The sequence below is a fragment of the Aptenodytes forsteri genome, unplaced genomic scaffold, assembly GCF_000699145.1.
Source record: "Aptenodytes forsteri isolate BGI_AS27 unplaced genomic scaffold, ASM69914v1 Scaffold83, whole genome shotgun sequence".
Lineage (NCBI taxonomy): Eukaryota > Metazoa > Chordata > Aves > Sphenisciformes > Spheniscidae > Aptenodytes > Aptenodytes forsteri.
This window is the reverse complement of record NW_008795371.1, coordinates 345268-371614: the sequence shown is the minus strand read 5'-3', so window position 1 is coordinate 371614 and position 26347 is coordinate 345268. Positions and strand designations below refer to the sequence as shown.

General features: G+C 36.2%; 1 protein-coding gene across 1 annotated transcript in view; it reads right to left on the bottom strand.

Moving 5' to 3' along the window:
* Positions 1-9844: 9844 nt before the first annotated feature.
* The window catches only part of LOC109279493 (myotubularin-related protein 10-like), a 23290-nt gene continuing 6787 nt past the window's right edge, over positions 9845-26347 (bottom strand). The window contains exons 2-5 of the mRNA XM_019472358.1: positions 25550-25568; positions 25042-25102; positions 11125-11261; positions 9845-9997 (exon numbers count right to left, since the gene is read on the bottom strand). Coding sequence (XP_019327903.1) covers positions 9887-9997; positions 11125-11261; positions 25042-25102; positions 25550-25568 — 328 coding nt within the window. The 3' untranslated portion in view covers positions 9845-9886. The remainder of the gene's footprint in view (positions 9998-11124; positions 11262-25041; positions 25103-25549; positions 25569-26347) is intronic.

The following is a 26347-nucleotide window of genomic DNA, read 5'->3' as shown; positions in this document are numbered from 1 at the left end:
TCAAATACAGTCAAGCTTTGCTAGCCTTTGTCTCTTTAAATGTGGCTGTTCACTAATAAATACAAAAGATTTGACAAAAAACCTAATATCTAGAAGAATCAAATTCATGAAGAAAAACTTTCAGGTAGAGATTGGCACTGTTATTCTCCAAATTTCAGGACTTGATTTGGAGTCTTTAGCTTTGCCTTCTTCCCTCAGTATTTGCTTCTCCATTTTACCAAAATGTACCTGCCTTATCTCTAAAGAAAATATTTAATAGAAAGGAGATTATAAACCACAAAACTCTATTCTACATGTTCAGATACAGAAATTCCACGTGACGGTTTTTAATTAGGGACAAAGACATAGTATAAGTTCACATTATTACAACCTAAAATGTTTCCTTTCCATTTTCTTCCTTCCCTTCAACTCTCCATGACTTTTTATATTTGGCAACATGTTGACTCAAGTTATTCACTGTTTAGCAGTTTTGGATATTATTTTTGAAAAACATTCTGTGCATCAAAGAAATTGTTTTCTGTTAGTGAAGGAAAGTTTTCTTCTTGTCACAGACATAAAAGGAAGATTTGCATGACACACAACTGAAGGAATACTACTACTGGCAGTATTGTGCCACAGGAAAAAAACTTGAGCGCTCACTTATGCTAAGTTCTGCATGGAGAAAGTTATTGTACTTTTACTAACTTGTATGCAACATACATGGCATTACAGAACCTTCACCATATTTTTATTTACTTTGGCTTTTGATGGGGACATTCCTCACTATTTATAAAACTAGTCATGACTGTAGACTAACTTGAGTTGAAAATGGTTTTTCACAAAAACTCCCCAATAAAAAAATTCCTATTGAGTCTCAGAAGAGCAGCTGCTTTAATTTTTCTCCCCACACTTTCAGTTCTACAATGAAACTGCAAAAGAAAATAGAGGACAGGACATTCCGGGGAGGGGGTGGGGGGATGGGACCCCGCAAAAAACCCAAACAGTGAAAGTGTCACTGGGAAATAGTCTAGCATGACTTTTCAGATGAACATTTATAAGCTCATTTCCAGGATTTGGTAAAACATTTAGTAACTACCATGAAGCAGCTGGAAGCCATGCATGTTTTATTAAATCTTGTGATTTCAGTGTACAAATCAAAGCTGAAGAAGCCAGCTACTCCATAATACTTGGCCTCTTCTAACAGACTACTTTTGCCTATCATTCACAATGAAACAAAATGGAAATCTGTGTACATACACATTTTGACTTCCATTTTTCTATGTAACTTTTCACTACAGTAACTGATATTAACAGAGCTGCTCCTCATCTTCATTTATGGGAGTGAAGGATGAAAGCCTTTTACTATGCTGATCTACTCTCAAGGCTTGAGGATGAACTGCAAGACATTAAAAAATTCCATTGTGCTGCCAAATAACACAATAGAAATACAGTAAAACCTATTTTTGAATGCAGCAGCTGAAATCTGTCATTTACTTGCCACATTTGAGAAAGAGAGCATGTGTGTGCTGTGTTAAGAGGGGTAAAATTGTGGGGGGGAGATGGTAAGCATTCAGAACTGGTTCCCAAAAAAAATATGAGACCATAGCTGTGCTTTTGAACCCAGCAACTGAAAAGTGCTCCCAGGTGTTCCACAGTATAGACGTAACTCACAATACCGGGTATTGCCTAGGTGAAACAGTCCACCTGTACACTACAATACAGGTTCAAGACCTCCACTTCTGTTATAAAAAAAAATTTATCCTGCTACTGTCTTCATTTTTACATTTTAGACAAATTCCACTCATATATACACTAAACAAGTATTAAAGACATACTTATTTTCAGTTTATTCCTCACTAAATCCATATAGTAGTTTTATTGTCTGAAAGTTTCAGAAGACAAGCACATTCCACGGATCTCAGAAGATTATCACCATAAGTAGAAAGCTCTTAAATTGGAAGACAAACATGTTTTACAGGAAATGTTCTCATATCAAACTGAAAAATGTTTGGTATTCTTGCCAATTTACAATTGTGTAAAGCTGAAGATATTTAGGCTCAGTCAAATAACAAGAGAATAGACTGCTTGTTGGAAAGTTCATTTATTAAAAGCAGTAAACACAATGGCTGTAATTATTTCATAGTACACAGGCCATTTCCCTATGTCAGTGTCCCCTGTTCAACCCCTATCTGAGAAAAATAAATGATACTTTCAGGGCAAGCCCTCCTCTTCTTCAACAGGAATTTTACCAAGGACAAGAGCTTCAAAATATTGCTAATGCTCTTGGAAAAAGATAGTTTTGCACAGTCATATTTAGGATGTGCTAAGTTAGCATAGCCCTGCATTTCACCTCCTTCCCTAAGCCAGGCTACCTGTCTTATGAACTCACTGGAAGGATACTATTTTCCCTTGCTACTGCAATTCCTATTCCGAGTAGACACCTGTAGTAGAAAGTCACACAACCAGGACCAGATCAAGTTCCATGGACAGAATTTGCTAATCTTCCTAGGCAGGAAGTCTTCTTGGGAAAATAAGCTTTTGGGTAACAAGACTTTCAGCCCTAACCATCGTGCATGTTCTCCTAGCTGCTAAGCTATGCATTGTCTAATTGAGAACTGCCTTTTTTTCTTCTATAAGAATTCCAATACCAGCTATACGTAATACTTAATTTGGCTTGAGTACAAGTAATCTACATGAGAGAAAACAGTACAAGGATTTCAGAAGCTGAAGTAACTTTTCACATATCAGAATCCTTGTTTGTACAAGAATGTGTTTGAATTCTAAGTACAAGTTTCCTAAGCCTTAAGAGAAATATTAAAATACATTGGTATTTTTTAAATACCTTTAGAGAAGTTTACTTTTGAAAAAGTTTTCTTCAACCCCTCCAATCCCACTCCAAAGACCATAAAGATAATCGTATCTTCTCGTGCATTCCCAGTTTCTTAAGATATTAGCAATTTTGTGATCTGTATAAACAATTAGAACAAGGTAATACAGAAGGAGGGGGCAAGACATTAGAAGGGGTCAGGATGATTTGGCCAAAACTCTCAGAGTTTCATATTATTCTTCATAACAATTAGGAAAAAATTGTTCCAGTCCATCCCAAGTGTTATGACGTATGAGAAGGCTAGTTTTGATTGCACAGGAAACAAGATTTGAGATAAATAATTTCCCTTCTGTTTTGATTAAGCATGTGTTTCTGAAACTGCTCTCATACTCATTTAAAAAAGCTTCCTGAAGGAAAAGAACTGAGGGAGTTCCAGAAGAGAAAGGGACTGAGAAAATGGAGATATATTTAGGAAACAGGAGATTATAGGGTGTGTGCCATTCTGGTGCACTGCCAAGATTCATATGCGTGGTGCGGCAACACGCTATCCATCATCTAACAGTCATAAGATCTAAAGCCTCACCTTTTCATACATTTTAATTTCTTAGTCTAATGTAAAGTATTGTAGTGGCTAGAAATTAGCAGGAGTTTTCAGTTTGACTGTTTGTTATGATTTTTGGAACAAAACCATTCCTTTTCCTTTAAGGAATGTGAAATGCTGCTTCTTTCACACTGCCTAACTTAAGACTTCCCCAACTTGCTTACCCTTGCTTCCCCATCCTCCACTTCCTCCCACACCCATCTGGCTTTCCTTCCTTTGGAGACTCTATAGCTTTATTTTAGAGACAAAACAGAATTAAACTGCTACTTAGTGATGAGCGCGAGTTTCCATTCCCTCCATTATTCCTTATCTCGTCTCCCAAATATCCATTAATAAAAATGAGGAAGAAAATATTTACTTGACTGATTAATGTTGGGATGGTATTTTATTAGCATGTATTGGCTGCAACTAATGTTGAAGGTATTTTTCTAAGAAAACTGATTTTTAAGCTTCTTCATAATAATTCACCCCAAAATAAACTAATTCACCTCAAAATTCAGTGTGTTCTTCCAATTTGTTTCTGCTTAAAGGTAGAGAAAAACACCTCTGAAAGTTCTACCAATATTACCCACGCATCATGTCTATATGTAGTAAAGTCAGTCAGATTGTCCACGTCTGAAGCCTGACTGCTTTCAAACTTGGATCCTTCTTTTCACATTTACTACCAAAAAGAGACTCAGAATACTCTCTATTCTAGTAAAGCAGCTTAATTAGTAAGGGTTATTCTCCCTTATGCCCTGTTCAGCAAGTATAGACACTTCCTTAGGAAGAGGTTACATTCTCTTTGCCAACACCAATTTATGTAACTAAATGCTGTTGAGTATTTCCATTATATTCAAGGAACTATGCATGAAACAAATTACTTAACTGTATAAAGTTAGTATCTGTTCTCCTTCTAACTATTCCATATATTTAAAGCTCATTTTTAAATAGTAATTATCAAGTATATTGTTTTTATTTCTTTAACTATTGCTTTAAACAGAACATTTGCTAGCATTTGGCAACAAGTTAGAGACATTTATACTCCCATAGTTTGAAGTGTATATTTTAGTAGGTAGATATTTCATTTTGACCTACCAGTGCTTTATTCATAGGATGGTACTCCTCTGTATTACCAGGATGACATTTAGTTAGAAATCTCCCTGCTCTGATTTGTATAGCTGACTTCATGTAAAGTTTGCTAAAGGAAACTATTTATGATTTATAAAGCACTAACATGCAGGTCTCTTGCTTTACAGAACAGAGATTGTAACGCTAACTGTAACATCACCTTCCTTTCTGCTTATTTTAAAAAATCAAGTGAAAAAAACTTACTCGAAAAAACTTCAGTCATAAATACTTCAGACATGATTTTAATTATAGCCTGCACAATTCACCGATTCCAACAGAAATTCTGAGTTCTGCAGTTTCTCAACACTAAGCACCCTAGAAAGCCTTCATAAAACACACAAGCACAATTTACCCAGTTCATTTTTCACTCGGGAGGTCTTCACATCTAGCCCCAAAATGAGCATAAGCAAATTTGTGAGGAAAAAAATATAGCTGACAATTATTTTGATTTTTCTCAGAGATGACTGGAGATTAGGCCTCCAGGTCAAAAGGAAAAAGGAGAAGCTGGAGAGGGTCCAGTGGTGGGCTACCAAGATGACTATGGTCCTAAAGTACATCTTCTGAAGAAACTGGGCTCATTTAGCTGTGCAATAATGAGACTGCAGGAAGCCGCTACCAGGAACGTAGTTACAGACTCAGTCTTGTCAGATGACATAATGGGCAGCAGCCAGAAACTCATCTTGGGACATTCAAGCTGGACATCAGGAAAAACATGCAGTACTGGAACAGGTTACCCACAGAGGGAGAAAGCTCTCCATCTTTGGTGGTTTTCAAGATACAACTGGACAAATCCACAGCTAACCTGATCTAATCCTGGCAACTCTGAAGAGAAAGGTGGACTAGGTGATCTCCACAGGCCCCTCCCATCCAGCACCTCTGACTCCACCATCAGTTCTCTATTACAATATCCTCTCAGTCAGAAGACAATGCTAGCACGCTCAGCTGAAGAGAAGAGCAGGAATTCCCTCTCATCAGAACTCAGTTATACTTTAAGTCTTGGTTCTCCCTACAAAAGTTATGCACACACAATTATTTCCAAGTAGACAGCTACCAATGTTTTCATGCACAAATAGCTGGATGTAAATATGTATTAAAGAGGCCCTTCAGAAATATAAGGAGGCCTGACCACCTTCCTTTGTTTTAAACATCAGGACAACCTTGCTAATATGTACTACTTGAAGGGCAGGAACAGAAACCAGACGAAATCTTTCAAGAGTGTAGTGCTAGCATACCATTTTAAATGCCAGAAAGAACAAAATAACTCCATTCAATATGCTGTGTAAGACCGTTCTAGTTGTGTTCACCAGGATCCCAAAATAATTTAAGCAAAATCCTGATAGAAGAAACCTGATCTAAGCACCTCATGGTTTTAGACATTCATATTTTAAGAATAGTGTTATTATGGAAACATTAGATTAGGTTAACAGAACCTTTCCTCCCTTCGGTAAGAGTGTGCTTCTGTGATACACCCACACAAAGTTGCAGTAACCTACGTGATGCATCAAAACTGCAATAGTAGCCACACAGCTGATATTACGATTTGTACAAGTTTTTTTCCACTCCTCTAGTGAGGGCATTCTGATATTTGAAAGTGGCAACCGTTACACTTTTGGTCACCACCAAAATACTATCTTTACAACCATACAGATTCAGATCCTTCTGGATCTCTAGAACTCGCTGTTCTTCCTATCAAAAGAAATCACGTCAGACCATGTAATTATAAATGTATAAAGCAAGCGCCTTCATAAAAAGGTTTCACTTTTTGCTCTTGCATAAGTAAATGCAGCACAACAAGTGTTAATCAGATACTGAGTTTGCGCTCCCTTCCTCCCTTCTCCAGGCTAATCACTCTTTTCCGCTGTGACAGCCAATCAGAAAGAGTCGCTATAAAGATACTGCAGCAGACAGGCTGCTCCAGGGAGATTTCAGAGAAGCTGCGGAAGGGGAATTGACTGTTGAAAGATTGCCAAACATGAAAGATTACAAACAGCAAAGGCAGCAGGCAGGGAGGAACCTAGGAAAGTAGCAAAGAACAGTCTGCTTCATTACTGGGCTTCTGCCCATGGATCCCCGAGAGAGTAAAAGGTGAAGAAGTGATGAACTGGTTCATCAGTTACTCAGTTGATAACTGCAAACAGACTTATGTCTGGGCAGATGGTTCTCAGGACTTACAGGGTTAAGCTCAAACTTTATCCTACTGAGAAGGGGAATTCTTAAGCTCCGTGAGCAAATTGGGTCATTCCTTACAAAACGATTGCTGTGCCACGCCTGGCCACGAAGTGGTGCCATGGAGGTCAGAGGAGCTGTAACTCAAATAACCTATGGCACCGATCCAGAGCAAGGAAGCTGGTGAGCTAATGTTGCTACATAGACTAACCGTCTCTGATGAGCAGAAACTTACCTGAACCGCACCAGGTTAAATAACATTGTATGATTTTGTTGAGGCTTATGACAGCAAGTGTTAAAACTGGGGAAGGAATGAAATTTCTAGGAATGTACAGACAGAAGTAATGCCTGTTGTCAAGAGGTATGCAAATCTTTTCTAAGAAAATGTTGAGAAAGAGCACATAGTTTTACATAGGTTAGACAAACTGGCAATTCCAAGAGCTCGTTGGAGAACTTGTGTGTGAAGCAAATAAGAAGTGTGTATATAAGATAGTACACTTTAGCTATGGGTAAATTAAACTTAAGACTTTCAGAAAATGTATCAAAGTTTCAAACATTTTCCATAAAAATGTAAACACCTGTTGTACAGCTGCAATGCAATATTCTGATTTCAGTCTTTAAAAAGATTTGTTTAATGAATTAGTAATTTTAAAAAGTACAACATATGTGACAAGAAATGCAGGTTTATCTTATGTGAAAAACAGTTAATACATCATGTTAAATTTTTTACCTAATAATTTTTACTCTAAAAATCTAGGTATTCTCCTGTAACAGAATGTGATTAATTTGCAATTCTTCCCCCCTACTTCTCTATCAAAACATAAACCAAAATGTTATTAGCACAGCTGTTGCTACATGTAATGACTACAAGGCAAGATTTCATAAGATATAATACCTTTTTTGCACTTTCAGGACCCGCTTCATCAAAACGAAATCTGACAATACGGAAGTCTTTGCAATAAATTATTAATTCAGTTGGATTAAATTTAAGTTTGGATTAAATTTAAGTTTTTGGATCGGACCAAGGACCTTCTGCTTCCTCTTGGTGTCATTCACTGTAAAGAAAAGACAAAGCTATTGGACTGTTTTGTAAGTATACAATACAAGACTGGCTCAAACAGATACAGTAATGCTGCTACCAGCAGTTTTTCATTTAATAGTATATTTCAACTGTTCAATTGAGGCAGAAAATCTATAGGTCCTCCTGTTGATCAATCTCCTTTCAAACAAGTGGCTGAATTACTGTTTCCTATATGCCCAGATTATTTTTGTCCATCAACAACTTCACAAACAAGGAATTCACATGCAGTATTCCCAAGAGCAATTTTTGCTCCCAGACAGTTAATTGTGTATGCTGCAATGCCCTTCTGATGCACAGTAATTGGCATATATGCTGAGTGATTTTTTTTTTAGTTTTTTTTTTACTTGGATGTATAAAAAAGTGCTGGAGTTAAGATGAAGATTAACTCCTTATTTCTTACATAAAACTCAAGAATGTAAGTATAGTAAATTGCCAGCTGGTCTAGCCCTGCATAGACAGGCTGTGTCTCTTGGCCTATGTATCTCCTTTTCAAACAGAGAAAGTTAAGTTGTAAAAAGTAAGTATCACAGAAGCCACAGAGATTTTATTTGTGGTAACTGGGAAAAATGGGGCACGTAGCTGTTGAGTGATTAATTGACATAGGTGCCTGGTTGCAGGTATCTTCTGGGTTAAACATAAGTACTTCCAGGGAACTAAAGACAAGTGTTTTAGGACACCTCCAGCTATTCACCTTCAATATAACAACCATCGAGCAACCTCTTCTGCAGTGTGGGTGAAAATCTCCCCTTAATTCCTGTTAGTAAAAGCTTATGCTTCACTAAATTTAGGGTAAACCTGTATAACAGAAGAACAAAGAATAATCTCAAGTGTGTGGCAGGAAATACTGCCCTCTCCCTCTAAAGAGCTTCAAACCTCAATGGAAAAGTTAAACAGAAAGGGTTCCTAGAGAACTTCTACGATTCTTCTAATGAAACTGCAAACGTTCATGCTATTTGACAGTTTGGGGAAACACGCACAAAAGAGTAATCTAGAATCTGTCAGCTGTCAAGTTTCAAAATAAAAGCTATCTGTAGTCCTCTCCCATTTAGGAACAACACATTTCATGTGAGAGAGGACATAATTAATAGAAAAATCATTCGAGGCTGGCTGGCTTTCCCCCCGTATTTAGCAGAATTTATTATAGGAGCGTTTGTATGAGATGTTAAATAAGATTGCAACACTCCATTTATAAACATCTCTCCATACAAAACTGTCATTAACAGATTTGCAATACTGCTACTGTTTTGTCACTTCTACCTGGTATTTTTGAAAAGGGGCAACAAATGTGGGCCAGGGCAAGACCATATAACAGGTCAATAGCACCTCTTCATTTAAAAAAAAAAAGCATTTCTACATAACGTTCTTCCTCAGATATACATTAATCTTTTCACAGTGATTACAACCAGCTTTCAGAGTAGAAATGGATTATTGGATAACTTTGGGCACTGAAAACTTATAAGTAATAATTTAAATTACCTACAGTCAGAAAACCAAGTATTTAACAGCCAATGCTGTAATCAAGATTTGAAAAATTATCAGTTATATGAAATTCAATTACAAGATGAAAAACATTCTTCTTAACAAACAGGTTAGCCTAAAGTATCCACCAAATCAAAAACTGGTTCTTCAAAATAATATTTTATAAATTATTTCTTCAGATTAAGATGTCTGTTGCCATTTGTAGATTTTTGAGGACCACTAGCTACTAACTTGCTAAGAATTAGACAAGATTGAAAACTCAAGCATTTATGTTGTCAGATATCCCAGCTATGTGTAAATTGTGTAAGTGATGTGCTTTTTGCAATCCAGTGTATTTAAAAGGAGGAGATTCAGATGCTTGAATATAAAAAAGTTGCTAACAAGATTTTGTACTACTATAACAGGTGTCTATCCTAGAACACCTGTTGATTCAGTATTGTAGTTAAATTTAAAACCAATATAAAGACCCAACTAAATATGTCTCCTGCATGGCACCTCAAGTTTTATTCAGCTTTTAAGGCTTTTATCCTAATTTTAAATAAACCAAATTCTTCAAATCAGGGAAGATTAATGACGTAAAGCCTTAAGTGTCAACAATTCTGCACAACCTAACAAGCAGTTAACAGTTTTGAACTGAGTAAGTTTAAAGCCTGTCATCATACTTAACTATTTTTGACATACCTGTGACAATCTGCTCAATGCATGTTAGCGGGACATCATGTTCACCAAGGAGGAGGTTTTTATAATGGAATTTCTGAAACACATTAACTCATAGCCATTAATTGCAGTTCTGCAGTTCGCAACCAGATATACAGCACAACTTTGAAGAAACTATGATAAAGATCAGGCATGCCTAGACTCTTCTGACAAGTACCACCCTTGCCTATTCACAGGCAATGAGAGGTTGTGGAAACAGCTCTCTTGTGCTGGTGAATGCATACCAAACAGTTTAGAAACCCCAGTGGAGTATCCAAAATAACCCCACTACTTGCACTGAATTTACTAGCCTCAAAAATTGCTGGTAGAAATTCAATACACTCTGAAGTGTAATATATATATAGATAGATGATATAAAAAACTCCAACTATTGCTGTAACCATAGAAAAAAAAATATTAATTCAGCTTTCAGAAATAAGTTTTGACAACTACTTCACGTCAAAAATTAATTTTTTGAAGTAATTTTAGTCAAAATTACTAACCATTATGAAGAAGCACCTATCTACTTTCAGAGCTTTACACATGCCTAGTTAATGAAGCATTTCTTTCAAAAGCCCAAAATGAAAGTGAAAACTCTACTGAAAATAACATACAGCTCACAACTTGGATTTCCAAACAGTACTGTATGCTGTGCTGTTCAAAAACTGATCGAGGTTTTGAATGTCACATGTTCTGCTTTGACAAAGGCTTTGTTTCTTTCTCCCCTATTCTTGTTGCTTCATCTACAATGAAAACTCATTTCATGGTTACTTTGTCCTCCATCAGTAACGCCAATAAAACTTGGATGCATTAAAGGCTTTGCTGATCTGACGCTTGTCTAGTCAAAGGAACATTTGCAATTATCTTCTTCAAGGAGAAAGATGTTTTTATATAATTCCTGCTTTGCCTGTTGTAAAACCACTTCCCAATGAAGCCTCCATAAACAGAGGTAAACAGAGCTGGCTGTACTTCCATACCAAACTTGCTCCATTCTGATATTCTCAATGAAGGGACGGAATAGCAACACATTCAGAACGGGACAGTGGAACCTCATCATTTAGCCTGCTTTGTTTTAGAAGGCATCATATTTATATCAGATATGAGACAGATTCACTATATTCTAATTAAATCCATTTTACCTATCACATTTGTTGTCATGATGTAGCGATGTGAGTAATAACAAACCTGTAGTGGCATTGGGTCATCCGTAATAAAGGAAATCTTGAAGTTAGTGCAAACCAATTTGCCCCACAGGTCATATTGACTTGTATCTGTTGCAATGCATTTTCTTACAAAATTTACTTCATTTACCACAATTTCACCTAAAACAGAAAAAGGGGAGGGGAAAAGAGAAGCCTATATAAATCTTGTAGGTACAACAATTCTAAGTCTGTAGTACCAGGAAACTCCTAACTCTTTACCTGTTTCAAGTTATACACCTCTTCTGGGTAAACCTGGAGTTTAACACCAATCCGGGGAAAAAAGAAAACTACCATTCTAAAGCAGACAATATTGTGCAGTAGTCAAAAAAAAAACCAAACAACAACCCCACACACAAAAAAAACCAAAAAAATTCCCCCAAAAAACACACACCGCTTTCCTTATACCCAGAGATCAAAGTCTGCAACTCTTCCCTACTAGAAATTCATTGGTTTGGACAACACTGTCCTTTAAACGAAGGCATACATTCATGTACTTCAGCTAGTATTTATTTTAAAAACTGAAATTAGGTGGCTATTGTTAAGTACTTCAGAGAGTTTTATGAACTTCATGAATTCAGAATAATCACTCCACATCTAGTTTTGCATTTATAAACAGATTTGCAGGTAATTTCATCGAAGAAAAACCAGAACGCAAACACATTAAACACTCCTCACCATTTCAAAGTTTCTACTGTGACTATCTAATGAAGGAGACCAACCATTTCCTTTTGCAAAACAGAAGATCCAAATGAAGAAAAAAAATATTATGCTAATTGATCTGGGATGAAATAAAAAAGCATACAGGCAAATGAGATTGAGGACCATTTAAAAAGAAAAAGTAAATCGCTACATATAATGTTACTTTTTAGTTCCACAACAGAGGTTTCTGAAAGCTAAATAGTAATTTCATTCTTACTTCAGGAAATGAACTTGGTCATTTATTTTACTCCTGTATAGGGCTTTTGCTTCTGTCATCAGATCAATCACCTCTTTCTGCTGCTGTCTACCATAGTGTGAGAGTGGAAGTGTGTTCAAGAAAAGTATAACTTTATATTAGCTGTAGGTTTTTGTTTAAAAAAAGACCAAGGACTAAAGATTGCTAAAGCCTAATTTGCTCATAATAGGTTGGGCATATTTAGCCCCAGTTGCCCGAAATGTCATCTCAGAGCGTCCTATGTTTTGCAAGAAAACAGTCAGTTCTTTGGGTGACTATAATGGCAGTAATCAGTTATCTGTATGCCCAATGAGTACGGATATAGCTTTGAATAAATCTCCCATCTGTCTCCTGATCTAGAGAAGGTATTTTCCTCAGGTAGTTATCACTGCACCCAAGTAACCATGCATTCAAAGAACTGTCTTTAGCATTCCAAACACTTGAGCAGAAAGGCACCCTTTGCTAGTCTTGAGACCCAGTCTCTGTACATACTCCTCATCTTAAGCTATTTAGCTAAGCTGCCCTACTAGCTCTCTTGCCCCTAATATGATTAGGCATCAGCCTGGAAGTCACTAAGAGCAGCAGCAGAGTCCCTGCTTTTAGTTCAGTTGTGATAAACAGATACAAAAATTTCTTGGACTAACTCTGTAGCCTTGAGCTGGCAGAATTATGTTGAGTATTCTGGGACCGTTTGAAGATGTAAGGGGACAAGTTTCATTGACCTGTGGTTACCATGCATGCATAATCTATGCCAGAAGTGGCAAGAGTTGTGAAAATGCTCTATAGACAGATGTGCTGGAGCTTTAAAGTCTTTTCTCAAACATTACTAAACTGTGGTTAAATAAGCTTTTGAATTTGGAAAAAAAAAAATCTGATTCTGACAGCTTCAGTACAAATAAAGTTCAGCCAAGTCCACAGCAATTGAAAACAATGTCTTATAACGGGGTACATGAGAATGACAAGCCCTACTTCTGTTAAACACTGTAATGAAAATGTTTCAATACTTTTAGCAGAGTCTGGCCTGAAACTTCTTAATGCCCAGCATTTTTTCTAATAAGCTATTTACTTAAATAACTGCAAAAGCCCAAACTTCTCACAGTTAGTATAAATCTTCAACTATTCAATGTCGGGTTCCCAGTCACATTCTGCCTATGAAGCTTCCCCTCTCCACAAAATCAGTTGTTCTAAACCTAAAGAGTTTGTATTCTTCCCTCTCTCGGTACCTCTAGTGTATCACTGATTTTCTAATAAAAGATATGGAGAGCCAAATACACCATGAAATGAAGTGCAACTTCCATAGGTTTTTTTTTTCCCCCCGTATAACATACTCTTCCCTGTTTTCAAGTGTAGTATTTTTTAGTATCACACAGGAGACACTCTTGCTAAAAGCACAAATTACTATTACCAAACTATTTCAGTACTTCATGTCTTTGATGCTACAAAACAGTAGAGAAATAAGAGATCCATGCAAACTTCTTCAATTTGAATCTACCACAGCTTAAAACATGCCTACTACCTCATTCTCTTTACCAAAGCCAGTCCTTTTTACTTCCCTCCTCCATTCCTCGTAATTGTGTGGCTACACTACAACATGTTAATACTAATTCTATTTTAGTGCAACTTCATTTATTCTCATTTCATCCAACACATATATTCTGGATTTTTTTGGCCTAGCTTCTCCTTTGCGCTCAAGGTTACAGCCCTAACACAGAACTGTCAGTTTTGAACCCAAGTATTATAATATGGCAAGACAGAGAGTGCATGCATACCGATTTCAACCGAAGGGTTTAAACATTTACAATGAAGCATGAGAAAGTTTGCAATGCAAATTTAATAGATGCAATTTTCAAAAGCCTCTAGAAACTGAACTTTTTTTTTTTTTTACATGCAGGTTTGGAATTTTATATTGACGCAGCTTTTATCCCTCATTTGGTTGTCTATAATGAGCAATATAAAAAGGTGCAAACCTTCCAAACTTAACTCAAATTTAGGAAAGTCGATAAACAACCTAAGTAGTACGCGTTGGTCTTGCACAATGAACCCTTCTTGTATTTGTAGTTGAGTAGGTGATTTTTCTATACAAGTGTCAACAACAGAGCTATTCAGAGATATTACACTGCACATTTTTACAATGTAGCTGCTGCTTTTTTCCAGTAAAGGGTCACAAGCTGTTCCAGACACGGAACAGCAGTCAACACTTCCATGTGACTCGAACAGTCAAAGAATGATCTCAGGAGACAAAAGCAGTTTGTTTAAACTCTGACAGGAAACCAGAAGAAAAATTACAGGTTGCCACCCTTACGTATAAAGCCTGATCATGTTTAATAAAAATATTTCTACATTGAATACATGAATCACAAAAACAACACAAGAAATTGAAGGACCTATCTAGCTAATACACCTTCCACTTAACACACAGCCTCAGAAACTGTTAAACTTCAGAAAAATTCTGCTAAATCTCCCAAAAGCACATGCAATTTGACCGTTTCATATTTTGGATGTTAAGAGAATTCACGGTATATATCTAGTCCACCATAACGCATAATCCACCACAATCCAATTAAAATTCAGAAAGCAGAGCATGCACGCATGGGAATTGGAGACAACAGAGGCATGACTAAAAACGCTGAATTCAGTGATCAGCAGAATGAGTGATCAACAGGTATCACAGCTGTTGCGCAACAGCACCAATTTTGTCTCCCCAGCCCGCAGTCATACCAAGTGAGTCTGGTCTAGGCTTCAGGGCAATTTATTTCTGCAAAATTTGAAAACACAATCCCTAATCAGCAAGATGCTAAAATAAAGGATGTTCTGCACCATTTTGCCTACTACTAAACAATTTTTTTGTCATTTTTGGTGCCATGCCTCACAGGATGAAGTTTAAATTTTGTTTATTCATAAGAAGGTAGTAGCTTGTAACTTACTATCAGGAACTCTGGATCTAATTACCTGCGTACATGCAGATCACACAAAATACCTAAAACATTTTCTTAGCTGTTTTGTGTATTTTGGGTCAGTTTTATCACTAGTTGTTATCAATAACAGGGCAATCAGATAATAAGTAAATTTGATAGATCTGAAAAACCAAGCAAGAACTGCTAGAATTAGGACTGCATTAGAACTTGTAATTGGAAGTTTCCATATTTTCTCTAGAGACAAGGGTCTGGATTCTTTATAGCAGTAGGAGATACATAAATAATCCTCTTTCATCTATACAGCCAGTTCTCATGTTTGCTATTTTAAGATTCTGTATTATCTTAGCTTAAAATTCAAGAAACATGCCAACAAGGAAAGAGACCTCAAGTATTTCCCAGGTTTTCAGTTGCTCACTGAAGCAGTTGCCAAACCCTTCCATCCAAAAGTTTCTAGCAGTTTTACTGCCTATGAATACAGAAGGAATACAGCAGAACAGCTTTTACTGCCTATGAATACAGAAGGAATACGCTGTTCTGCTGTATCTGAAAACCTTAGTTTTCAGGGAAGAAGGCTGGTTGAATAGCATCTAGGACCACAGCCTTACTAACGTATGAGGTGAAACAGACTGAACAGTATTCCAACAAAACTAACAATACTGACTGAATGCAAAAATGCTGCACAATGAAATAAAGTAACTGAGCAGTTTACAAGGTGAGATATTTATACTGTATTGTATATATATACACACATACACACACATCTATATCAATACATACACAGAGAGACAGAGCATGTGCACACATGCATATATACATATGTTAGAACACTAACATACAATATTTCTAGCACATTAAGAACTTGATACTTGCTAGAGGCAATGAATGGCTGAAATCAGACTCCATAAATGAATAATGCAAATCCTACAGGCTCAAGAAGTTTGCAGGTACCCTACATATTGCTAAGGGAGCTTTTTCAATGCTGTACTAGAAGCATAAGAATAGATTTATTAGTATAAACTTTCTTTAATGAGCATTGAAGTTCTAAATCAAAATCTGAGTATGTTTAGTGTACGTTCAAGGTCTAATAGACATAAGAACAATAGAGGGTATTAAGTACTTTATGTAGTCATGTAATTCCTACCTAAATTCATAAAATCCTAGCAGCTGAATAGACTCATGAAACTAAACCCCTGTTCCTCATTTATGCTGCTTAAACCCAATTAAGACAACAGGAAGAACAGCTTGTTTATGTGAAAGATAGTCTAAAAACTTCACAATAAAAAAGCTAAAGTTAATTCAAGTAGCCATTTAACCATTAAAAATGTGTATTAATGAGCTCACTTGTATTTAGAAAGATCTAAGTCTAAAACTGCTCCAAAATGATTGGCAAATAATTAACTTGTATCGATTTCTGAGTAAGAATTTCCAATAAAAACTTCATTAATAAGTAACTAAAATCTAGAACATCTTCACCCATTTAGCAGCCTTTTCTTAGCTGTTCTCTTGTAGAGAGAATACCAAAATTGTATGAGTTTATTAGTATGCGCCAAGCATTTAGATGTAAATGTCTCTAATCTGCTTCTAAATGAATCTTCTGTTCAGTGTACTCAGCCACTTCCAAACTTAAGAAAAAACTATTTTTCAATTTTATGAAATAATTGTCTTTTATCTCTTTTCTTATTTTCATGAGCTCTTACAATGTATTTAAGGATTTAAGGTATATGAAGACAAAAAAAGCTGCATACTAGTGTAGATACCACCCATCTTTTTTTCCCCCCAACTATTTTCCAATACTTTCACAATTAGTTAAAAAATAGACTACATTTAATTTTCTGTACATCTGCAAAAAAATAAAAACAAAGTAAAAATGTTGTTCCAGAAGGACAGCTCAATACTGTGATTACTGGAGAATGAAAAACAATTTGAATATATTTTAAGTGCATTAATTTTTAGTAGGAGAACCTGGGATTTCTGTCAAAAAACAACTCTAACCACTGCTTGGAGAGTGGTGTGCTTTAAACGCACAGTACCAAAAGAGTTTGCTTTGCCAATCTGATTAGAAAAATTGTTATTAAAATATCATATACGAATATTGTACAGTTTCTCTAGTGTGCTAACAAACAGAAAAAGAGAAAGAGCATGACAAGAGCTTAGCTAAATTTTAGAAATGCTCAGTAAGGAAAAAAGTAGCAAAAAACCAAAAAAGACTTCTTAGTAAAAGCCTTCAAAGAACAACTATTCTTTTCCCATGCACAATAACAAGATTAAAATCAGTATTTGTCCAATAATGGCTAATCTTTGTGAACCTTGCAAAAGAAACTGACCACAGGAAGGATCTGAAAAGATAACTGCTTTTCTGAACTGGGATGGGATGCTCCACAAAAGCTTCCCCCACACCGCAGAAACACAGTGAAGGACAGAAGAACGTAGAGCAGGCAACCAACAGGAGTTCTCACGGCAAGAAAGGAACAACCATCGTGAGCAAGGCCCTCATTAGCAACTAGATCCAAACCAAAGTATTGCAGTAGATTAAAAAGCTGATCATGCTTACAGAGCTGCTTTAATCCAGCAACTTGTATTACCCCTAAAATGAAAACAGTTCCATATTCAACATTCATTCCCACCTCAACCCTTGTGCTGGCACTGCCATTTGTGAAAGACTTTGTTAGTTACATCAGAGAATTGATCCACTTGAAAATAATTGTAACCATGTATTTTTCTTCCTTTTTTGTCAGTCCTGATTTCATCTGAATTAGCTCTCTGATCTGGCTTGTTCTTTGGTTCCACAAAAAAGTGTCAGCACCAAGTAGCTAATAGGAAGACACACCTGTGATGAGAAAAATGGAATAATAAACAGCTCCTCCTGGCACCAGTATGTATTTTTAGGCCAAATTAAAATAACCCTATCACCAAAAACCCCCAAAAAAGGTTTTAGTAATGATTTGGTCAGAGTTCTGTAACATGAACAACAGACAAGCCAGTGAGGAGGGAGAGTGTTTTGTATATTTTTAGTCTGGCTACATAAACTAGAGATTCCCAAAGCCTGACTTTGCCTAAACAATATAATCAGTAACAATTTGAGAGGACTGCGGTTTTCAGCCTGTTATTTTATAACTACATCACCAATACAAGTTACAGATGCTGTTCTGAACTTGTAATATATTACTGGGTCTAGCTTCAATTACTCAAGTTTGGCTTAATAAATAAACCAATACAGAAACACATGTTCCTTAGAAATTACTTCGCTGAAGACTTACTTCATTGGAAGCAAATATAATTGCCAGGAGACAAAAACTCCAGTAGTTTGGTCAGCTGACAATTCAGAATCTACCATTTTATCCCCTTTCTGGACTTTAATGACTTGTGGCATTAAACGTATGTGGGACAGAGCGGGCAGAAACCAATTACTTTGGAACTGTTTTGCAGAATGCACATGGCAGAAACATTAGAATATTTAATTTTAAAGCACGTTGATCCTTCTACCTTTAAAGAAGGATTTCCATATTGCCCTACAGCTCATCTGTTGCAAATAGGAAAGTATTTTTGTAGATATTTACAAATACTTAAAATATATTACTAGTCAGAAACTTTAAGAAATGCCCTCTATGTATTCATAACAAAGAAGGCAGAATAAAGCGACTCCATTCAGTAAAATTCACTTGTAAGACTGTATCTGGAACTTAGATTCTACACGCAGACTGCCTTGGTAGTACTTATATCATGCCAATCCTTAAAAAAAGCAAAACCAAAAACAAAACAAGCAGTTAACTGAACCCAAAGCATGCCTGAAAATTTACTTTGAGTCAAACAAACAAAAAAGCTACAATATAGTATTTACTATATACTTACTGTAAGTGATGCCTCATTTATTCTAAATATAAGTCAAATGCTTGGTTTATTTTTAAATTTCTTGCAGTATGAAAGATTAGTTTGCAGAAAACTATACTTACTGTAAGTGATGCCTCATTTATTCTAAATATAAGTCAAATGCTTGGTTTATTTTTAAATTTCATGAAAGATTAAAGATTAGTTTGCAGAAAACTGCTGTTTCAAATCTAGAATTTCTTGCAGTATGAAAGATTAGTTTGCAGAAAACTGCTGTTTCAGATTTCAAATCTAGAATTTGAAACTCTCATAATTTATTTAAATAAAACTTTTGGTAATCATCTTGTTACAGACCGCCCAAAAAAACTTTTTTTTTTAAATTCTACTTTAGAAAAGCTTTAGGGGATTGTATTACTTTCCAAATTGCCATTCTGATTTTCTAATATGGCCATTCTGAAATGTTGAAAATAATTTCATGCTCTTGTATGACACTGATTCCTGAAAACAAGTTGAAATTACAAAGCTATTTCACTTACTTGTCTAATATCACATGCTAACTTTAAAAACAAACAAACTTTTACAGTAACATTTCAATTTCAAATAAGAAACTTGATGCAGGGAAAAACCCCTAACCCTGCAATATGATGTCTTAATCAGCTGCCCAATGAGTAAGAGAGCCTTGGCTAGCACACCACAACACTGGAAATGAGAATCAACAACTGAATATGCTTTGGAAACAATCAGAAACTGACTTCATACAAATTCTATTCAGTTATTATCAGCATTGACAGGCTATCACTACTCACCATCAACAGATGAACATCCTTAACAGATCAAGCAATACCTACTTGAATATCAACAACTCATTCCAGAAATATACATGGAAAAAGGCACTGACAGCAACAGCATTACTACTTGTACCAAGCAATTAAACAATCCCAGTTTCCTCTTTGAGGTGTGAAATCAAAATGATTCCTAATACACAAGAAAGGCAGACCTGAAATCTCTGGGGTTACACACTAACCTCACTAACTTGGTCCCTATTTCTTACCCCCACCCCCCCCGTCACAGTGCTGGCATCATGCACTCGCATTGCAACACCATGACCTCTGTTCTCCAGCTCTGGGACACCACAAACCAAACGAAAATGCCAAGAAAGAGGTGCAGGGGTTCAAAGCAGTCAGGAGTGAACATACCTGGGGTACTAACACACAAGCGTGCCTCACCAAAAAGTGTACTTTCCTTCTCCTATCACAAGATGTGTTGCAGCTGCTCTGGAACACATGACTTAATGTACTAAGGATTTGCAGAAAGCAGGAAAAAAAAATAGAAAAAGAGCTGGGAGCTAACTTGCAAGACAATCAGACACATCTAAAAGATTAAAACTTTCCATGATACAGTCGTAAAAACCTCCCACAATTAAATTTCTACAGTCACTTGCCTATCTAAGGGCAACATGTATACAAGAAAAGCAAACCAAAACCAAAAATCAGGTGGTAAAGCCTGGTGGTAAAGATTGGCATTATTAGATAAAAACCAAATATATCCAGTGGCGAAAATCTTGAACACGGTATGTAATTTTACCTCAACAAGAAGACGGCATAACTGGAAAATGTTCAGAGGTAATGAAAAGGATGATTAAAGATATGGAAAGCTTCCTTCTTAGGACCAACTAAGACAACTAAGCTAGAGGAAAGCAAAACGGAGCGGACATACGACACAAGTCTGAAAATCATGAATCACATGGAATGGGGGAATACAGCCTGACATTTGCTGTGTCATGCAAGAACTAGGATTTATCCAAAGACACTAGATGGTGGTAAGTTCAGAACAACAAACAAAGGTAATTTGTAACATCATATAATTAAACTGCTGAACTCCTTACCAGATGAAGCTGTGGGTGATAGAAGTTTACATGGCCACAGAAAGCAATTGGATAAATTCATGTAAGAAAAATCCAGCAAAAGGAATGAAATATGATAACACTGTCTCTATGATGCTCTGTAACTCCTCACTTGGATCTCCCCATTACGTTACTCTAAGAGGAAAGTCCCCATGCCACACATTGAAGGCAGCGGGGAGGACAGAACAAGCAGCTGGGAGTGCTGCTTGTCCTGTTCGTTCTTCTTCCTGTGTGCCTGCTGGAGGACACCGTCAGCCAGAGGTGACATCTGACCCGGTCCAGCTGTGCTCATGACATGTTTATAAACCCACCACAGGTGTGATCGCACCCCAATGATGGCACTGAAATTGACTGCTACGATCTGAGCACGAAAAACATGTTGCGGGCACAAGAGACTATGAATAACTGCTTTGCAACAGCAGCTCACCACCAATATTCCTTTAACTTGCCTTAACATGAGCAAGCTTTAAAGACAAAAAAAAATACCGTTCTAATTCAGTTTACTTCTATAATTTTACTGTATAAACTTTTAAAAACAAAAACAACTAAACCATTTCTAGCTGCTTTGTAAAAACTTACAAGTAACAGCTACTAACTTAATCTACTAGCAAATTAGTATACTGAGCAACACTTTAAAGTAATTACTACAAGTGGGTATTAAGATTCAGGAAGAACAATCCTCTCCTCACACTTAATCAGATGTTCCATTAGTTATATAATCTCCTGCAGAACATCCTGTGTGAGCAACAGTGAGGACCCTTTCGCCTGATCTTGCCTAAACCACGGTGCGGCACTGCTTACAGTACAGACACTGGACTGGTTCATTATCCATCCAGGTATTGCACCTCCGCACACTGCTTTGCCATTCAAATCATGAAAACAGACACTGCATTACATTCCAGTTATCTTGTACAAGGTTTTTGAATGCTTAAGTTGATGTCTCAAAAACACTACAGACATTGTTATGGAAAATTGATTACCAGAACAAAACACACTTTCAAGTTTAACTTCAACTTCATTCTCCCCTAAAGTACACAAGCTAATTTCCTGCTAGCTAGGCAAGGCACTTTAACAGACTGACTGGTAGACTACCTGCTATTTCACCATTTGTCCTCTTTGACATGCTTATAAAACAAGCTATGCAAACAAACAAAGGAAAAAAGTGAAACTGTTACACAGGCCAACTCTTCAACTAACTGCAAAAACTCTTAATCAGAGAGCTACACTAAGAGAACAGAACTGCAGAAAGAAAAAGAAAACATTTTTATAACTACATCTTAAACCTGTATCATGTGTTTTGGAATGAAATTATACCAAATTCTATAAAATTATTTGCTTTTCCCTACTGCAGTATCAGTATTATCACTTATAACCAAGGTTTTTACTTGCTTGAAATTATGCTAGTTGCTTTTCCTAATACACCATCCTCCTCAGGGCACACTGTTCCATGAGAATGCAGGCTTTTGTTCCAAAAGCTGAAGAGATGCGTCTCTATTCCTCTGGGCACCAGAGGAAACTTTAAAAACAAACTCTACAGGTTAAAAGTTGATTCCAATGTAAATTCCAATTTTATTTATTTATTTTTTAATAAAAACCTCCTCATTTTGTAACCTGACTCATATTATTTCCATGTCTGGAACTCCCTCTCCTAACCTCCACTGCACAGAAATACAAGTTAGACAGTAGGGTATTTAGCTACTTTGGAATTTCAATTTTTAGTAAGCTACTCCCTCAAAGTAACTATGTTTTAGGAATCAAAAGCTTTAATACAACTATTTGCAGTTTTCTAAGATTACTAAGGCCAGTAACCCATTGCGCTAATATAATTTAATTGCAAAAGAACTCCTTAAAAACTCCACCAATTAAAGCAGCATAAAACATTCGGCAATAAACATTCGGCCGCTCAGGTTTAACTCTGTTCCTGAGAGCAAAAGCAATTTCGCATAACTATTAAGGATATTAGGAATGCCATACTCAAACTGTACGTGCAAGGGAGTACAGCTCAGCCTTAATATACATAAATGAGTTGGAATTTGGCCAGAAACTTGGGTTATTGCAAATCCAAAAGCCAGTCTATCCAACAGTACAACGTGTACTTGTTTATACACTTTTCTACTGCACCATTTGATGACAAAAAAAAAAAAAAAAATGTGTTTAGGCCAGTGCTTAACTTTAAACAGGAAGAGTTTCATTTAAGTAATTTAAAAAAAGTAACTTCTGAACTCCCCCCCCACCCTCATACAGACTGATGCTCACAAAAATGAAAAGATTCTGTCGGAGCTACTCTGTGGCTGTACAGAGCAGTGAATTTTATTATGAAAAAATTCAAAATAACACCTTAGAATGATGTGGAAGTGGAAATTTTAATTCTGTGGTGAGTCATACTCTTTCAATCAGTTTCTATATAACCTGGGGCAACTTACTACAAATGTCCCAAACCCCATGAAATGTTGATTTCAAAGATAGCGCAGACAAGGGAAATGATGCAAACACGGGATAAATATAAGCCAGTTGAGAAAAACAAACCCAGTCAGCACCATTTTAAGTGTACTTCGGAGTTTCACAAATAAAGAATGAACCACACTGCAAAACGTTACTGCACAGAAGTTGTTTTCTATAACTGCTCATGCACGTGTCCCACAGGAAAGGCAAGATGTGTTACATTTTGAGAAAAGCAATCTCATACTGCCCCGCAGTTTCTGTGGAATGTCTCAGAGAAGAACATGCAGTCACTTCCTTGTGAGTCAAAGACCTTGGATGAATATCAACTGCAACATAACCAGTCAGATGCCAAGTGGTAAGCAGACGTTTTGCAAGCATAAAAATATAACTATTTCAAATACCGAGCAATCTTAGCAATGTATTTTAAGGTATTTATACCTCAAGCAAAATCTGTATTATTATGTTTCATGCAGAGTGTCAGCCAGTTAGTTGTTACTTCCTCTTTCAGTTGAACCTCTTCCACACTATTTCAGCCTCTTAAGCTTAAGGTACCTCACTGGACAGTGTCACATATCAATTAGTACTGCTTAATTAACAACAGTCCCATATAAAGCAGTGACAGAAATAATTTTTTAAGAGTAACTTGTTTATTCGATTGATCACTTTGAAAGTTAACGTGTTTTATCAACTTAGACAACATGATAGCAATAGCTTCCTACATTAGTATATGTGTGTAAATTCATATTTGTTAACATATCATCTGAATGCTAAGAAAAAAATATACTGCTTAATTAACAACAGTCCCATATAAAGCAGTGACAGAAATAATTTTTTAAGAGTAACTTGTTTATTCGATTGATCACTTTGAAAGTTAACGTGTTTTATCAACTTAGACAACATGATAGCAATAGCTTCCTACATTAGTATATGTGTGTAAATTCATATTTGTTAACATATCATCTGAATGCTAAGAAAAAAAATGCAGTATACCATTGTTTTAAACTCAAAATTACCCTTAGAAACAGCAAGCCAAATTTATTACTGCGATGTACAGTTTGCAATGAAAGTAATCTTGAGAACAGTACATCATTCCTTTGGTATCTGAAAAAGGCTTTTAGAAATCCTCGTTGATCAAAATGTCATTTACCAAAGATGATTTCTTATTTAAAATGTAGAAGTAATTAATATCCTACATTTTTATAAATAAGTAATTATGAACAATAATAAAAACATTGCTTTTGTCATCCACACACTAAAAAGGTTATTCTGCATAGGTTTAAAGACACTTACAAATTCCAAAATTATGTAACAGTTGCATATTCAGTAAGAGTAAATGAATAAAGATGGCATTAGAAGTTTTCCAATAGACAGAAGTCAATCATACCTACCTACTGGAAATTCTATGAATATATAAAATAAAGGAAGACTACAACACATGCTATGGTAGTGGGTTCTGCACACAGGTAAAGGTCTGACTATCTGACAAAAATATAATTATTAGTAGTCTTCCAAAGGGTGTCATAAACGTTACAAAACTTACAATGGTTTCATTTCAAAAACTCGCAATAAAACCAAGACATTATTCTACACATACTAAAGCATTACACAAGCAAAATTGTCTATGTATTTATTTAGTGTTTCAGGCAGGTTGGAACAATTTTCTACAGACACAAATATCATTAGATTTTTCTACTTAGAAGTAGAAAAATATATTAGAAGTTATATTCCCTCAAGGAACGTGCTAAGATTAAAATATACCAAAATCGATAATCACAGTAAAATAAGGAAAACTATTTACATTTTACCAATTCTATTATAATAAATGAAAGGCTTAAATATATCCTTGTTGGGGTATCTGTCAAATTCCTGATTTATGCCTACCTGGCAGAAGTACTGGTTCCAGTTTTTTAATCCGTGGTTCTGATGCTATATGGTCTTCAGCCTGAAGAAAAAAAAAAAAACCAACAGAATTTACTTAAGAATCAGAAATTTACAGTCAGACACAAGTCTGATCTATTTGGGCGAAGGAGAAAGTTCTTCTTTTAACTTAAAAAGCTGATCTTAAAGAGCTAGAATCCAATCATAGCAACAGTTTTCTGTAAAGATATTAACATTTTTGTGTACATTTAGCTTTGTACCAGAAGAATAATGTGATATTTAAAGTGCTAATGTTTAACTAATTGTGTAACCTAGGCTATAACAAGTCACAGGATGAACAAAAAACAATTTGGCTTGACATTCCATAAAGGCTCAAGTCCTACAACAAGCTTTACACAGATATGGACGGTCAAGTTTGCAGAAAACTCTCTACCACCTTTTAAGATGCATGACTTTCCAACACAGGAAAACTTTCCAAAAAAACCAAGGCCTAGAACACATACATGCTTACTTGCATTTTAATTCCAAACCTTAAAAATAAAAATACTTCTATAAAAAGACCGGAACCTTCAGTGAAATAACCTTAAGGCCTATGGTTCCTACATTGACAGTGATACTGCCATTTCCCAGGACTAGGAATATCCAGAACTATGTTGCATCGACATTTCACTTTTACCAAGAAATTGTGAAAAAGCAAAAATGAGTCAACATGTCAAACATGTTGCTAGAAGAGGTCCTGCCTTGTCTAAAATAAAGAAATAAAAATTACACGCTGTCAAGTGCACACCCAGACTACACAAAAAATCCTGGTGGTTGTACTAGATATACTTGATACTATATGCGCTGTATATAGTATTCTACTATATATACTTGACTTTCTTATTTATGCCATCAGCCAAGTTTTAAATGTGAAACGATGGCTACAGTGAGAGTTTAATTATTTGCATAACAGACAAGCACCAGCTGTTTTCTCCTCAAAGTATTCCACAGTGCGAACGTGGGTAACACCGCTCCCACCCAGCACAAAGAGGAAAGCGAGTCCAAACACATGAAGCATTATTCATAACTTTCCAAAATAATCTCACATTGGCCGGTTTTAATCAACGCAAGGCTTTATTTTGATAAAAGTTCTGCTCCTCGACCAACGTTTGGGCTTGCCACCAGCATACGCTCACTGCATGCTTGTGTGCGACTTCAAGACCAAGAGGCCAACAGGCTGCACTGCACGCAGACTGCACAGCTTTTGTTTCCCTGTGCGACGGAGGGTTTCTAGGGGCTCTTCCGAAGCCCCTCCAGAGACGCGCAGGCG